Source organism: Scyliorhinus torazame, chromosome 7 (genome assembly GCF_047496885.1).
Source record: "Scyliorhinus torazame isolate Kashiwa2021f chromosome 7, sScyTor2.1, whole genome shotgun sequence".
NCBI lineage: Eukaryota > Metazoa > Chordata > Chondrichthyes > Carcharhiniformes > Scyliorhinidae > Scyliorhinus > Scyliorhinus torazame.
This window is the reverse complement of record NC_092713.1, coordinates 80,168,613-80,183,002: the sequence shown is the minus strand read 5'-3', so window position 1 is coordinate 80,183,002 and position 14,390 is coordinate 80,168,613. Positions and strand designations below refer to the sequence as shown.

The 14,390-nt window shown below is 46.7% G+C and overlaps 1 protein-coding gene across 8 annotated transcripts in view; it reads left to right on the top strand.

Annotated features, from left to right (window-relative positions):
• Positions 1-14,390, top strand: part of patj (PATJ crumbs cell polarity complex component) — a 565,709-nt gene that overhangs the window by 184,679 nt on the left and 366,640 nt on the right. For 7 of the 8 annotated variants that reach the window (XM_072510952.1, XM_072510955.1, XM_072510950.1 and 4 more), the window contains 2 exons: positions 120-239; positions 12,788-12,859. In XM_072510952.1, coding sequence (XP_072367053.1) covers positions 120-239; positions 12,788-12,859 — 192 coding nt within the window. The remainder of the gene's footprint in view (positions 1-119; positions 240-12,787; positions 12,860-14,390) is intronic. The other variant, XM_072510954.1, reaches the window with a different exon arrangement.

The following is a 14,390-nucleotide window of genomic DNA, read 5'->3' as shown; positions in this document are numbered from 1 at the left end:
AGCAGTGAATACAGTAGACCAAATTAAGACCAAATTGGAGACCAGTACTTCATTGCCTAACTTGATCTAATAACTTTTTTAATACCTTTCTCTCTCTTTGGGGTGGGTGGGGAATTTAGGATTACTTGTGTGCCTGCGAAAGATGTGGATCACTATAAAAGAAGTCTTGCATCAAAACAAACCGGGCCCGGTCTGGCTGCAATACTGGCAACCGAAGCCAAGATGAAAAGTGTCATCAGGTATTTACATTAACCATATTTTAAGTATTGGGTTGAAATTTTGGATTGAAATTGTGAGTTGCTTTGCACGTACTGTACTGGCTGTCACGTTTCCCATGTTACAATAAAAATAATAATCTTTATTAGTGTCACAAGTAGGCTTTACTTTAAAAAATAAATTTTAGAGTACCCAATTCATTTTTTCCAATGAAGGGGCAATTTAGCGTGGCCAATCCACCTACCCTGCACATCTTTTTGCGTTGTGGGGGCGAAACCCACGCAAACACTGGGAGAATGTGCAAACTCCACACGGACAGGGACCCAGAGCCGTGATCGAACCTGGGACCTCGGCGCCGTGAGACTGCAGTGCTATCACTGCGCCACCGTGCTGCCCGTGTGTCACAAGTAGGCTTACATTAACACTGCAATGACGTTACTGTGAAAATGCCCTCGTCGCCACACTCCGGCGCCTGAACTGTTTTTAAAAAAATAAATTAAAAATTTTTTTATTAAAGGTTTTCATAAAATATCAATAACAAAATGATTTTTGCACCTCCACCTTCCTGGTGGTCACCTGGAATTCGGCCTGGAGGCTGCGCCTCTTCCTCAACAATCCTTCCACAGGCTCTTCCGCATACCTCCTGTCTACCCTCACCATCTCCCCCACCAGCCTCTCCCTCTCCCTCCGCTCCTTGTGGGCCCTAATGGAGATCAGCTCTCCCCTCACCACCGCCTTCAGTGCCTCCCATAGCATCCCTACTCAGACCTCCCTGTTGTCGTTGGTCTCCAAGTACCTCTCTATACTTCCTCGGACCCGCTCGCTCACCTCCTCGTCCGCCAACAGCCCCACCTCCAAGCGCTGGTCCCTCGCCTCCCCCATCTCCAAGTCCATCCAATGCGGGGCATGGTCCGAAATGGCTATTGCCAAATAATCGGTATCCTCTCCTCTCAAAAAAGTCGATTCGAGAATAAGCCTTATGGACATGTGAGAAGAATAAAAATTCTCTAGCCCCCGGCCTTGCAAATCACCAAGGGTCCACCCCTCCCATTTGGTCCATAAATCCCCATATAACACTCTAGCCGCCGCCGGCTTCCTACCCGTCCTCGACCTCGAGCGATCCAGTGCCGGATCCAACACCGTGTTAAAGTCTCCCCCATTATCAGGCCCCCCACTTCCAAGTCTGGGATCCAATCCAACATACGCTGCATAAAACCCGCATCGTCCCAGTTCGGAGCATACACATTGACCAGTATCACCCTCTCTCCCTGCAACTTACCACTTACCATTATGTACCTACCGCCATTATCTGCCACAATGCTCGACGCCTCGAATGACACCTTCTTTCCCACCAAGATTGCCACCCCTCGATTTTTGGCATCTAGCTCCGAATGAAACACCTGACCTACCCACCCTTTCCTCAGTCTTACCTGGTCTGCTACCTTCAGGTGTGTCTCCTGGAGCATAACCACATCCGCCTTGAGCCCCTTCAGGTGCGCGAACACGCGGGCCCGCTTAACCGGCCCATTCAGTCCCTTTACATTCCAGGTTATCAGCCGGATCAGGGGGTTACCCGCCCCTCTCCCCCGCCGACTAGCCATGACCCCTCCTCGGCCAGCCACGCGCACGCACCCCACACCCGGCCCGTTCCCCACAGCAGCATACCCCCGTCTCGACCCCCCCCCCCACTCGCTCCAGCTCCTCCTTGACCTTAGCAGCAGCAACTCGATTCTCACCCCCCCCCCCCCCCACGGCTAGGACCCATTCTAGCTGGTTTACTCCCCCCATTGCACTTCCGCAAGTCAGCTGACTCCTGCTGACCCTGGCCACTCCCGCCTCCCCTTCGACTCCTCCCATTGTGTGGCACACCCTCCTCTCCCGCTCCCCATCCACAGGCTCTCCCCCTCCCCCCTCCGTTCTAAGCGCGGGAAACAATCCTCGCTTCCCCGCCCCGGCCCCGCCACCCCCAGTCTTCGGCGCAGGAAGAAAGCCCGCGCTCTCCCTACCAGGCCCCGCCACCAACCAAAACCGTGCCCAACCCGCCCCATCCACCCTCCCCAACCCGAAAGAGAAAAACAGAGAAAAAGAAACCCAAAACAATGCAAAGTATCCCTCCCCGAACCAGAAATAGGCATAACATATCCACCGCAGTCCCCAATCACCCATCCCGACCCTCAGTCTGTGTCCAGCTTCTCGGCCTGAGCAAAGGCCCACGCCTCCTCCGGAGACTCAAAATAATGGTGCCAGCCCTTGTAGGTGACCCACAGTCGCACCGGCTGCAACATGCCAAACTTCACCCCCTTCCTGTGCAGCACCGCCTTCGCTCGATTGTACCCGGCCCTCCTCTTCGCCACCTCCGCACTCCAGTCCTGATATATCCGAACCTCCGCGTTCTCCCACCTGCTGCTCCTCTCCTTGGCCCACCTGAGCACACACTCCCGATCGACGAACCGATGGAACCGCACCAGCACCGCCCGCGGAGGCTCGTTGCCTTGGGCCTCCTCGCCAACACTCTATGGACCCCTTCCGGCTCCAGGGGCCCCTGGAAGGACCCCGCTCCCATCAGCGAGTTCAACATGGTGACCACATAGGCCCCCACGTCCAGCCCCTCCAGCCCCTCTGGGAGGCCCAGAATCCGCAGATTCTTCCGCCTCGACCGATTCTCCATCTCCCCGAACCGCTCCTGCCATTTCTTGTGGAGCACCTCGTGCGCCTCCACCTTTACCGCCAGGCCTAACATCTCGTCCTCATTGTCAGAGATCTTTTGTCAAGCCTCTCGGATCGTCACCCCCTGGGCCGTCTGTGTCTCCAGCAGCTTATCAATAGAAGCCTTCATCGGCTCTAGCAGGTCCGTTTTAATCTCTTTGAGGCAGCGCTGGATAACCTCCTATTGCTCCTCCGCCCACTGCCTCCACACTGCCTGGTCTCTGCCTGCCGCCATTTTGTCCTTCTTCCCTTCCTTCTTCTGGTCCACCACCACCTTTTTTGTCGCCCCGCTCCTAGTTAAAGCCATATACTGACGGGGAGCTATTATTAACTCCTTCCCACACCGGGAAACGTCGAAAAAGTGCCCTTGGGGGCCTTGAAAAGAGCCCAAAAGTCCGTTTTTGCAGGAGCAAATGTGCAACTTAGCTCCGCATAGCCGCAACCGGAAGTCTCAAGAGGGAATCCTTTTGGCAGTGTTCGCTTCACCAATCTGCTCCAAAAAGTCTGTGGAAACTCATGAAAAAGGTCTGAGAGTCCGTTCCAGACGGGAGCTGCCGAATGCGGGACCTACTCCTCCATGGCCGCCACCGGAAGCCTCGTCCCCGCTTCTTCTGATCTTTTCACAGTTATTCCCTCTGCTGGTAGAATTCACCTTTAATAAAGGCCCTCAAGTCAGCTTGCAGCTTTAAGCTTGCCCTTCCCCCGCCTGCATGCTGGAAGAGGCTCTGTTTATCCTGCAGTTACAGCCAAATCTTTTATTGTTTCTGCCGGGTCTGGTAACCAAGAGACATACCATTCCTGGGGACACTGTCGGGGGAATATTGCAGTCTTCTTCCCACACCAGGAAATGTCAAACAAATTCCGTGGGGGCCCTGTAAAGAGCCCAAAAGTCCGTTCCAAGCGGGAGCTACCGAACATGCGATTTAGCTCTGCATAGCCGCACCCGGAAGTCCGGCGCCTGAACTGTTAAAGTGCTTTCAGACAACTGGTGGTCATGAAAAGCGCTATATGAATGCAAGTCTTTCCTTTTTCCCTTATACTAATTAGATTTTGAAAAACAACTAATTTTTATTTTTTTTGGATCGACATTTCATTTCCAAATACCAACAGTTGGGGAGGCAGTGGCGTAGTGGTATTTTCACTGGATGAGTAATCCAGTGACCCAGGGTAATGCTCTGTGTTCCCAGGTTCGAATCCCACCATGGCAGATGGTGAAATTTGAATTCAATAAAAATCTGGAATAAAAAGTCTAATGACCATGAAACCATTGCCGATTGCTGTAAAAAAACAATCTGGTTCTCTAATGTCCTTGAGGGAAAAAGACAATGATGTCGAGGAGAATACTGAGAATCAGGATACTAGACTAGAAGGGCTTGAGGTTCATAAGGAGGAGGTGTTAGCAATTCTGGAAAGTGTGAAAATAGATAAGTCACCTGGGCCGGATGGGATTTATCCCAGGATTCTCTGGGAAGCTAGGGAGGAAATTGCTGAGCCTTTGGCTTTGATCTTTAAGTCATCTTTGTCTACAGGAATAGTGCCAGAAGACTGGAGGATAGCAAATGTTGTCCCCTTGTTCAAGAAGGGGAGTAGAGACAACCCCAGTAACTATAGACCAGTGAGCCTTACTTCTGTTGTGAGCAAAATCTTGGAAAGGTTTATAAAAGATAGGATGTATAATCATCTGGAAAGGAATAATTTGATTAGAGGTAGTCAACACGGTTTTGTGATAGGTTTTGTGTTTGCCTCACAAACCTTATTGAGTTCTTTGAGAAGGTGACCAAACAGGTGGATGAGGGTAAAGCAGTTGATGTGATGTATATGGATTTCAGTAAAGCATTTGATAATGTTCCCCATGGTAGGCTACTGCAGAAAATACGGAGGCATGGGATTCAGGGTGATTTAGTAGTTTGGATCAGAAATTGGCTAGCTGGAAGAAGACAAAGGGCGGTGGTTGATGGGAAATGTTCAGGCTGGAGTCCAGTTACTAGTGGTGTACCACAAGGATCTGTTTTGGGGCCACTGCTGTTTGTCATTTTCATAAATGACCTGGAGGAGGGTGTAGAAGGATGGGTGAGTAAATTTGCAGATGACATTAAAGTCGGTGGAGTTGTGGACAGTGCAGAAGGATGTTACAAGTTACAGAGGGACATAGATAAGCTGCAGCGCTGGGCTGAGAGGCGGCAAATGGAGTTTAATGCAGAAAAGTGTGAGGTGATTCATTTTGGATGGAGTAACAGGAAGACAGAGTACTGGGCTAGTGGTAAGATTCTTGGCAGTGTGGATGAGCAGAGAGATCTTGAGATCCCTGAAAGTTGCCACCCAGGTTGAGAAGGTTGTTAAGAAGGCGTACAGTGTGTTAGCTTTTATTGGTAGAGGGATTGAGTTTCGGAGCCATGAGGTAATGTTGCAGCTGTACAAAACTCTGTTGCGGCCGCATTTGGAGTATTGCGTGCAATTCTGGTTGCCGCATTATAGGAAGGATGTGGAAGCATTGGAAAGGGTGCAGAGGAGATTTACCAGAATGTTGCCTGGTATGGAGGGAAGATCTTATGAGGAAAGGCTGAGGGACTTGAGGCTGTTTTCGTTCGAGAGAAGATGGTTGAGAGGTGACTTAATTGAGGCATACAAGATGATCAGAGGATTGGATAGGGTGGACAGTGAGAGCCTTTTTCCTCGGATGGTGATGTCTAGCACGAGGGGACATACCTTTAAATTGAGGGGAGATAGATATAGGACAGATGTCAGAGGTAGGTCCTTTACTCAGTGAGTAGTAAGGGCGTGGAATGTCCTGCCTGCAACAGTAGTGGACTCGCCAACACTAAGGACATTCAAATGGTCATTGGATAGACATATGGATGATAAGGGAATAGTGTAGATGGGCTTTAGAGTGGTTTCACAGGTCGGCGCAACATCGAGGCCGAAGAGCCTGTACTGCGCTGTAATGTTCTATGTTCTATAAATCTGCTGTCCTTACCCAATCTGACCTAAATGTGACTCTAGACCCACAGCGCTGAGGTTGACTCTTAACTGCCCCCCACTGAAATGGCCTAGTAAGTTGAAGTGCAATTAGGAATGGGCAACAAATGCTGGACCAGCCAACGAAGTCCACATCCCATGAACAAAATTTCAAATAATTTCAAGCAAAGAGATTACAAGCTGATATGTGATGGATAGTGGGCTCTTGGAAGGGGCGCTGGTGTTCTTGTAAATATATACGTCCCTAACTAGGGTGACACCCAGTTCATCAAGAAAACAATGGCGGGGCTCTCCGACCTTGATTCCCACCAGCTCATCATGGGAGAGTACAGGACCCAATGACAGGCAGCTCCAGCCTCAGATCAGGGATAAAATCAGGATTCCCAGAGGAACTGAACACCTTTATGAAGCAGGCGGTGGCGGGGCGGATCCATGGAAGTTCAAAAATCCGAGAGAGTTCTCCTTCTTCTCCCATGTCCACAAAGCCTACTCCCATGTCGACTTCTGTGCAATGGGGAATTCAGTCCTTCCAGAGGTAGTAGGGCCGGAATACTCCACAATAGTAATCTCGGACCATGCACCACACCACATAATAATAATCTTTATTATTGTCACAAGTAGGTTTACATTAACATAACAATGAAGGTACTGTGACATGAGGTTGGAGCCGGGCCGGGCCCAGTGCCGCGATGGAGCCTGGAAATATCCCTGCTCGCTGAAGAGGTGTTCTGCGAAAAAATGTCACAAGCCATCGACAGATAGGTGCCCTGCAACCAAAATGGGGAGGTCTCACCCTCCACATTCTGGAAGCTACTGAAGGCAGTGATAAGGGGGGGAATAATAGCATGCAGGGCTCTCAGCGACAGGAAGGAAAGGGCGGCTAGACATCAGCTGATCCATATTGGAGGTGGATCAGCAGTACTCTACAGCCTCTGGCATGGAGCTGCTGGCGGAGAGGAAAATACTACAAATGGAATTTGACCTGGCCTCACGGGGAAAGCAGGTGGCCAGCTCCGGCAGGCACGGGGGACCTTTTATTAACATGGAGACAAGGCCAGCCGCACAACAGCTGAGAAAGCAGGCGGTCACAAAGGAGATAGCGCAGGTAAGGGACTGGAATGATAGGCTAATCACAGTGTAAAATAAAATCAAGGAGGTATTTGCGACCTTCTACCGGGGACTGTACACCTCCGAGGCTCCAGAGGGGGACTTTATGATGAAACAGTTTCTCGATGTGCTGGACGTACTAGCATGGGGGAGAAAAGGTCCTATGCATTTCACTCTTGAACACTGACACGAAGGTCCTGGCAAAGGGCTCTGGCGAGGTGGCTGGAGAGGGGCTTGCCAGAAGTAATCGCGGAAGATCAGACAGGGTTTGTCAAGGGCTGACAGCTAACAGCGAACATCAGATGCCTGCTGAACATGATATGGCCGCACCTGGGAGGAGACACCAGACATCTCCCCGGACGCAGAGAAGGCCTTTGACAGAGTTGAATGGAGGTGTTGGAACGGTTTGGGTTTGGGCCTGGGCCAGGGTTCACCTCGCGGGTACAGCATTCCAATGGTAAATGTTCGGACAAACGCCACCAGTTCTGAATAGCTCCGCCTGCACAGAGGCAGGAGGCAGGCATTCCTATTATCCCTCCTGCTATTTGCCCTAGCAATCAAGCTACTTGCTATCGCTGTCAGGTCATCGAGGGGGTGGTGAGGCATCCAAAGGGGAAACCGAGACCACAGAGTCTCACTCTAAGTGGATGACCTGCTCTTCAAAACCCTTACACAGCATGGGAAGGATAATGGAACTCCAAAAGGAGTTTGGAGCAAACATAACCTGAACAAGAACAACATCTTCTCTGTGTACCCCCAGGGGTGAGAACCAGAGCTGGGAATGCTGTAGTTAAAGCTGGCCCAAAGCAAGTTCCGATACCTGGGGATCCAGATAGGCCACGACTGGACACAGATCCATAGGTGGAAACTATCATGTCTAGTGGAAGAGGTAAAGACAGACCTGCGGAGGTGGGACCCGCTCCCACATTCCCGAGAGAGAAGAGTGCAGACAATAAAAATTAATATGCTGCCAAGATTCCTCTTCCTGTTCAGATCCCTCCTGATCTTCACCAAAGTAGAGAAATTAATTGTGGCATTTGTGAGGGTGGGGAAACTCCCCAGAATCTGTAAAAGCATCATACAAAGGAGGAGAAGTATGGTGCACTTGGTGCTGCCGAACCTCCTCCTCTACCACTGGGCAGCAAACGCAGAAAGGGTACGGTGGTGGATGAGAGAGCCAAAAGCTGAATGGGTGCGCATGGCGGAGATCTCTTGTATCAGGACATCCTCCGAGCACTGGCCACGGCACCACTCCCATTTCTTCCAGCCAAATACTCGAGAGACCCGGTGGCGGTGGCCACACTAAGGATGTGGAACCAGGTCTGCCATTATTTCAAACATGGTGCAATGTCCACTGCGGCCCACATCTGCAAAAATCATAAATTCATCCCGGCAAAAATAGACACTGCCTTCAAAACGTGGAGACAGGATGAAGGAGTCCTGACAGTAAGAGACCTGTACATCGATGGTTGAGTAACGATGCTATGGGAACTAACAGAAAAGTTCCAGTTCACAAAGGGAACAAACTCAGATACCTACAACTGAGGAACTCCTCCGCAAGGAGACTGCAATGTCCCCCGAGTTACCCAGACACGCCCTACTGGGCAGACTGCTGGCAGCAGGCGAATTAGGGGACAGTAACTGCGCTGACATGTATGGATGAACGTTGGATGAGGTAAGGGCCCCGCTGAGCCAGTCTCTGGAAAATTGGGAGGAGAAGGTGGACATGGAGATGGGGGAGGACTCTGGATCGCAGCACTGCATAGGGCAAACTCCACCTCCTCATGCAAAGGGCTGAGCACAGTGTGCACTTGACATGCATGAGTAGGTTCTTCCTGGAGGTGCAGGACAAATATGAATGATGCCATAGAGGCCCAGCCAACCACACCCACATATTTTGGTCCTGCCCCAAACTTGGACCACCTTTTTCGAAGCCATGTCCAGGGTTGTGGGGGCGAGGGTGGAGTCATGCTCGCTGGTGGCAGCCTTCGGGGTGTTGGAACAGCCAGAACTCTTTATGGGGAGAGGGGAATATGCCCTGACCTTTGCCTCCCTGATCACCCGCTGGAGACTCCTGCTCGGCTGGAGATCAGCAGTGCTGCCCAAGGCCACGGACTGGCTGTTCGAATTCTTGAAATTGGGGAAAATAAAATTTGTCATCAGAGGATCGGAAGAAGGCTTCCACAACACATGGAGGCAATTTATCAACTTCTTCGAGGACCTGTTTGTGGCCAGCAACTGGGGAGGGGTGGGGGGAGGGGGGGGGAGGAGTGATCGATATGGGGGAATAGGTGGGGGGGGGGAATAAAATGGCGGGGCGGAGAGGCCAAGATGCATCTGCCAGAACATAGGGGAATCAACCATAAAGTGGTTAAAGGGGGCTGAGGAAAGGGAAAGATCTATTTATGCTGCTACGGTGACTAATGTGTTATACTTCTATTGCCTCAATTACATCCCAAGTATGCTTTACTACAATGGGGTAGCCTCTAGGTTATGGTATGGTTGGTGTAACCAACCATTTGGATTCTACTGTTAATATGCTTCTTGTTCTTGTATGTGTTTCCTGTGTTCTCTTAACTTTTCTCTTTGTTATACACACAAATGAAAATCAATAAAAAAAAGAGGAAAGCTGTTCGAAGTTTTAAAATTTAAGTTTTTCAGTTTGTTCTAATGAAGTAGTGACGTTTATTCTCAGCATAAATTTATAGGAAAGAAGATTGATATTTGTACAGAACTTTCGCAAAATTCAGGTTTAGAGGTCTGGACAGGTTTGAATTGAGTTATTTACAATAGGGGCTGGTTTAGCACACTGGGCTAAATAGCTGGCTTGTAATGCAGAACAAGGCAGCAGCGTGGGTTCAATTCCTTTGAACCAGCCTCCCCAAACAGGCGCTGGAATGTGGCGACTAGGGATTTTCACAATAACTTCATTGAAGCCTACTTGTGACAATAAGTGATTATTATTGTTACAATTGGGGTGTCTCATGATTATCTCACCTATATGCACTTTGCATAATATAAGCAAGATAACAGTATTGGAATGTGAGGTTTGTAGTGTTATAGAGGAGTAGAGGAGTAGATAAAGAAAATGTACAGAAGAATTAGCTTTGTTAATATATTCTGAATTAAGAACAACATTGACTTTCACAGCAATTATTTAATTTTTCAAAGTACAGTGAAGCAAAATGTAATACATTTTGCAAATATTTAAAGTTAGCGCACTGTTATAATTTTTTCAACATCTGAACAATTATAGTTGCAAAATTGATAGCTCAAAATTACCTGTGGAGAAAAATTGAATACAAATCTCTACTGTAGATCATCTCTAATTTGCATATCAAAGCATATATGCAAAAATGTTTTGTGACCAGCTTTGAACTTAGACTGTAATGGAATAAATTGCTGGAGCTTAAGTGGATATTATGGGTACTACTGATACATTGCCTTGTGTTCTTGATGGCCATTGTGCAAAAGCTTTTAACAATGGGATATATTGATTAACAGTTGAAAGGCAGGTTAGATCAGTATCTTATTTAGAACCTGGGCTATATATTGCATTGGATTGTTGAACACATGGTCATCATAATTGATTACTTTGTTTATAATTTGTGTTTTGCAAATAATTTGAGAAGATAATTTTCATATTAATATTCAGAATTTTTGCTAAATGCTGCACACTAAACACAAAAGAAATTCACCCAGGCCTGATGGCCTTCATCCTAGGGTGTTAAAGAAAGTGGCAATGGAGATAGTGGATCCATTGGTTATATTATTCACAAATTCCCTGAACATGGTAGATTGGAAAAATGGTGGATTAAAAAAGTGAGGGAGGCAGAATGTGGGTAATTACAGACCAGTTAATTTAACATCTGTTGTGAGAAATTGTTAGAATCAGTTATTAAATAATAATCTTTATTGTCACAAACAGGCTTACATTAACACTGCAATAAAGTTACTATGAAAATCCCCTAGTCACCACATTCCGGCGCCTGTTCGGGTACACTAAGGGAGAATTCAGAACGTCGAAATTACCTAACAGCACATCTTTCAGGACTTGTGGGAGGAAAACGCACACAGACATGGGGAGAATATGCAGGCTCCGCATCGACAGTGACCCAAGCTAGGAATCGAACCTGGGACCCTGGCGCTGTGAAGCAACAGTGCTAACCACTGTTCATACATGCCATCCTAGAAGTAACATCAGGACATTTTCCGAAGATGTAACAAGCAATGTGGATCATGGGATCCTGTAGATGAAGTATACCTGGATTTCTGGAAGGCATTTGATAAGGTGCTGCACAGAAGGTTAATACGCAAGGTTAGGTCACATGGGGTTAAGGGTAATTTATTAGTGTGTATTGAAGACTGGCTGATGGACAGAAGCAGGACAAATGGGTCTTTTTCTAGGTGACAAGATGCAACTAATGGGGTGCTGCAGGGTTCGGTTCTTGGGCCTCAACTATTTACAATCTATATTTGGATACAGAGATAGAAGGTTCTATTGCCAAATTTGTAGACAACATAAAATTAGGTGTGACAGTAAGTTGCAATGAGGAAATAACCGTACAAATGGATATAGATAGAGAGTGGCCAAAAATGTTGCAGATTGAGTTTAAGGTGGATAAGTGTGAGGCCGTGCATTTTGTGGGCGGCAATGTAACACAGTGTTTAGCGTTGCTGCCTCACAGCTCCAGGGACCCGGGTTCAAATCCAGCCTCTGGTAACTGTGGCATCCCTTGGAAAGAATATCCTTCTTAAGTCCACGCCTCCACCCTATCTCCGTAACGCAGTAACCCCACCTCACCTTTTGGACACTAAGGGGCAATTTAGCATGGCCAATCCACCGTACTTGCTCATCTTTGGACTGTTGGAGGAAACCGGAGTACCAGGAGAAAACCCACGCATCACGGGGAGAAAGTACAAACTCCAGAGAGAGTCACCAGAGACCATCCACTCCTCCGTGTCAATTAATTCCCTCACAATTATTCTGCTTGCTCCTGTACTATATCTGGCTTTTTCATTTGTGAACATTCCTCAACAAAGACACCACCTTAATTTTATGTCTGTCAGTTACTGACCTTACAGTCTCACATTTTCCAGTTTTCACAAGTCGAAGAAAGCTGTGATATTAGAAATGAATGAAAAACTGTAGAGTTAAGAAGAGAAAACTACAAATGACAAAATTATGAACAACATACTGAAAATATACTGCAAAACTGGCAACACCTGATGTGAGAAAAAAAAAGTTAATATTCTGGCTAATTATTATGAAGAGACTCCACCAAAAACCCTAAACATATATTTTTACTTTACGGATGCTAATGAAGCTCCATTAAATTTTCAACTTTTGCTTTTTGTTTGGCACTTGTTTTAATCATTGATTGGACCTTGGGTTGTGCTATCAACAACTATCATCGTGTTTATGAAAATGTCACGCACTGTGCTCATTCAGCTGCTTTGCCTGTACAGTTCAGCTTGTGAGCAGTCAAGTCAACTTTTATTAGCAGTTCTGTTTCATCATTTCTCAGAGAAATATGGAATTCATTGCCAAATGGAAGTCCTTTTCACAGGTGCCAGCAGTTATATTCCATGATTGATGAATGAGTATTAGATTTGAAGATGAGTAGCATTCATTCAAATATTACATATTTGGGTTAGTCGAATTTTAAAGTTCTACTTCTATCCATTAACCTGGCTTGTTTACCTTGTTTGAAGTTCATTGTTCCAATAAAAAATAACATTAAATTATACTCCTAAGTGGCTTTATTCTTTTTTTGATCAGTGAATTGCCTGAAAGAGAAGAAGGAGAGGGGGAAGAAACCCCAGTCTTAAGTCACTGGGAGGCACCACGATGGTAAGAGATCATCAAAATGTTTGGCTTTTGTTTGTGACCAAATTCCCCAATTTGTTCCCCATGTAAATGCTTTTACTGCTACACAACCACACCACCTAGATTGTAGGTGATACAATGGACTTGTATGGGTTGGCACAGTGGTTAGCATTGCTGCCTATGGCGCTGAGGACCCGGGTTCGACCCCGGCCCTGGGTCACTGTCTGTGTGGAGTTGGCACATTCTCCCCGTGTCTGCGTGAGTTTCACCCCCACAACCCGAAGATGTGCAGGTTAGATGGATTGGCCATGCTAAATTGCCCCTTAATAAAAAGAAAACAGTGGACTTGTATAAAGTGTTTAGAAAGAAACTGTAAATTTGTTTATTAATTGTGATTTAAATATTCAGTTACTTCTCACCACCTGTCCCCAAAACAAAATGCGATGTAACTGAAGAGCAAGCATGGTAGCATAGTGGTTAGCACAATTGCTTCACAGCTCCAGGGTCCCAGGTTCGATTCCCGGCTTGCGACACTGTCTGTGCGGAGTCTGCACGTTCTCCCCGTGTCTGCGTGGGTTTCCTCCGGGTGCTTCGGTTTCCTCCCACAGTCCAAAGATGTGCGGGTTAGGTGGATTGGCCATGCTAAATTGTCCTTCGTGTCCAAAAAATGTTAAGTGGGTGTTATTGGGTTACGGGGATAGGGGAGATACGTGGGCTTCAGTAGGGTGCCCTTTGTAAGGGCCCGTGTAGACTCAATAGGCTGAATGGCCTCCTTCTGCACTGTAAATTCTATGTAATGAATTAACTGACTAAGCTTCGAAAGGATGCAATCACCTATCTTAATTAAGGATAGCTAGTCATATATTGTGGAAAGTAATTCTTATTTGACATTTTTAATCAAGTTAGTTGAGGAAATAATGGAATGTTAGTAAAGGAAATGTAATGTGTGTTAGATCTATGTATTTTCACAAGGCTATCAAGGCACTGCTAAAGAATCTGGAGAATAAAGGGAATGTGCAGGATAGATGGCAAGTCAGTTACAGGACAGAATGCAGAGTTTAATGGATGCTTTACTGATTGGAGAGAATACTTTGGTGATGTTCCCCAAGTTTCAGTGATGGGATCATTGCCCTTAAATTATTTATTTTTGAGGTGCTGATTTAATATTTACTTTGAAATTACTTGTTTAACTCGCAAAAACATTGAACATTATAAACAGATCTTTTTTTCTTTCTCTTACTTTTCTTTCATTCTCTCATTTGTCTTGCATCAGTCACAATTCAATGTGGCAAAATTAAAGCAAGAAAGCCTGTCATTTGCTTTTGACTTTCTGACATTGGTGAAGTGCTCTGGATGCCAGATCACCCATGAGTCGAAGAAAGAAAGAGGTTTTAAAATGACAGACAAATGAATATTAATTATCAAGATGTTGTAAAAAATACAGTTTGTGGAAATAAAAGAATACAGGTATATGGAAAAATTCAAATAAGGGTTACCCCATCCTCACTATACTATTTGTAGATAAAGGTAATGTTGTAAAAAAAAGAAACAAAAA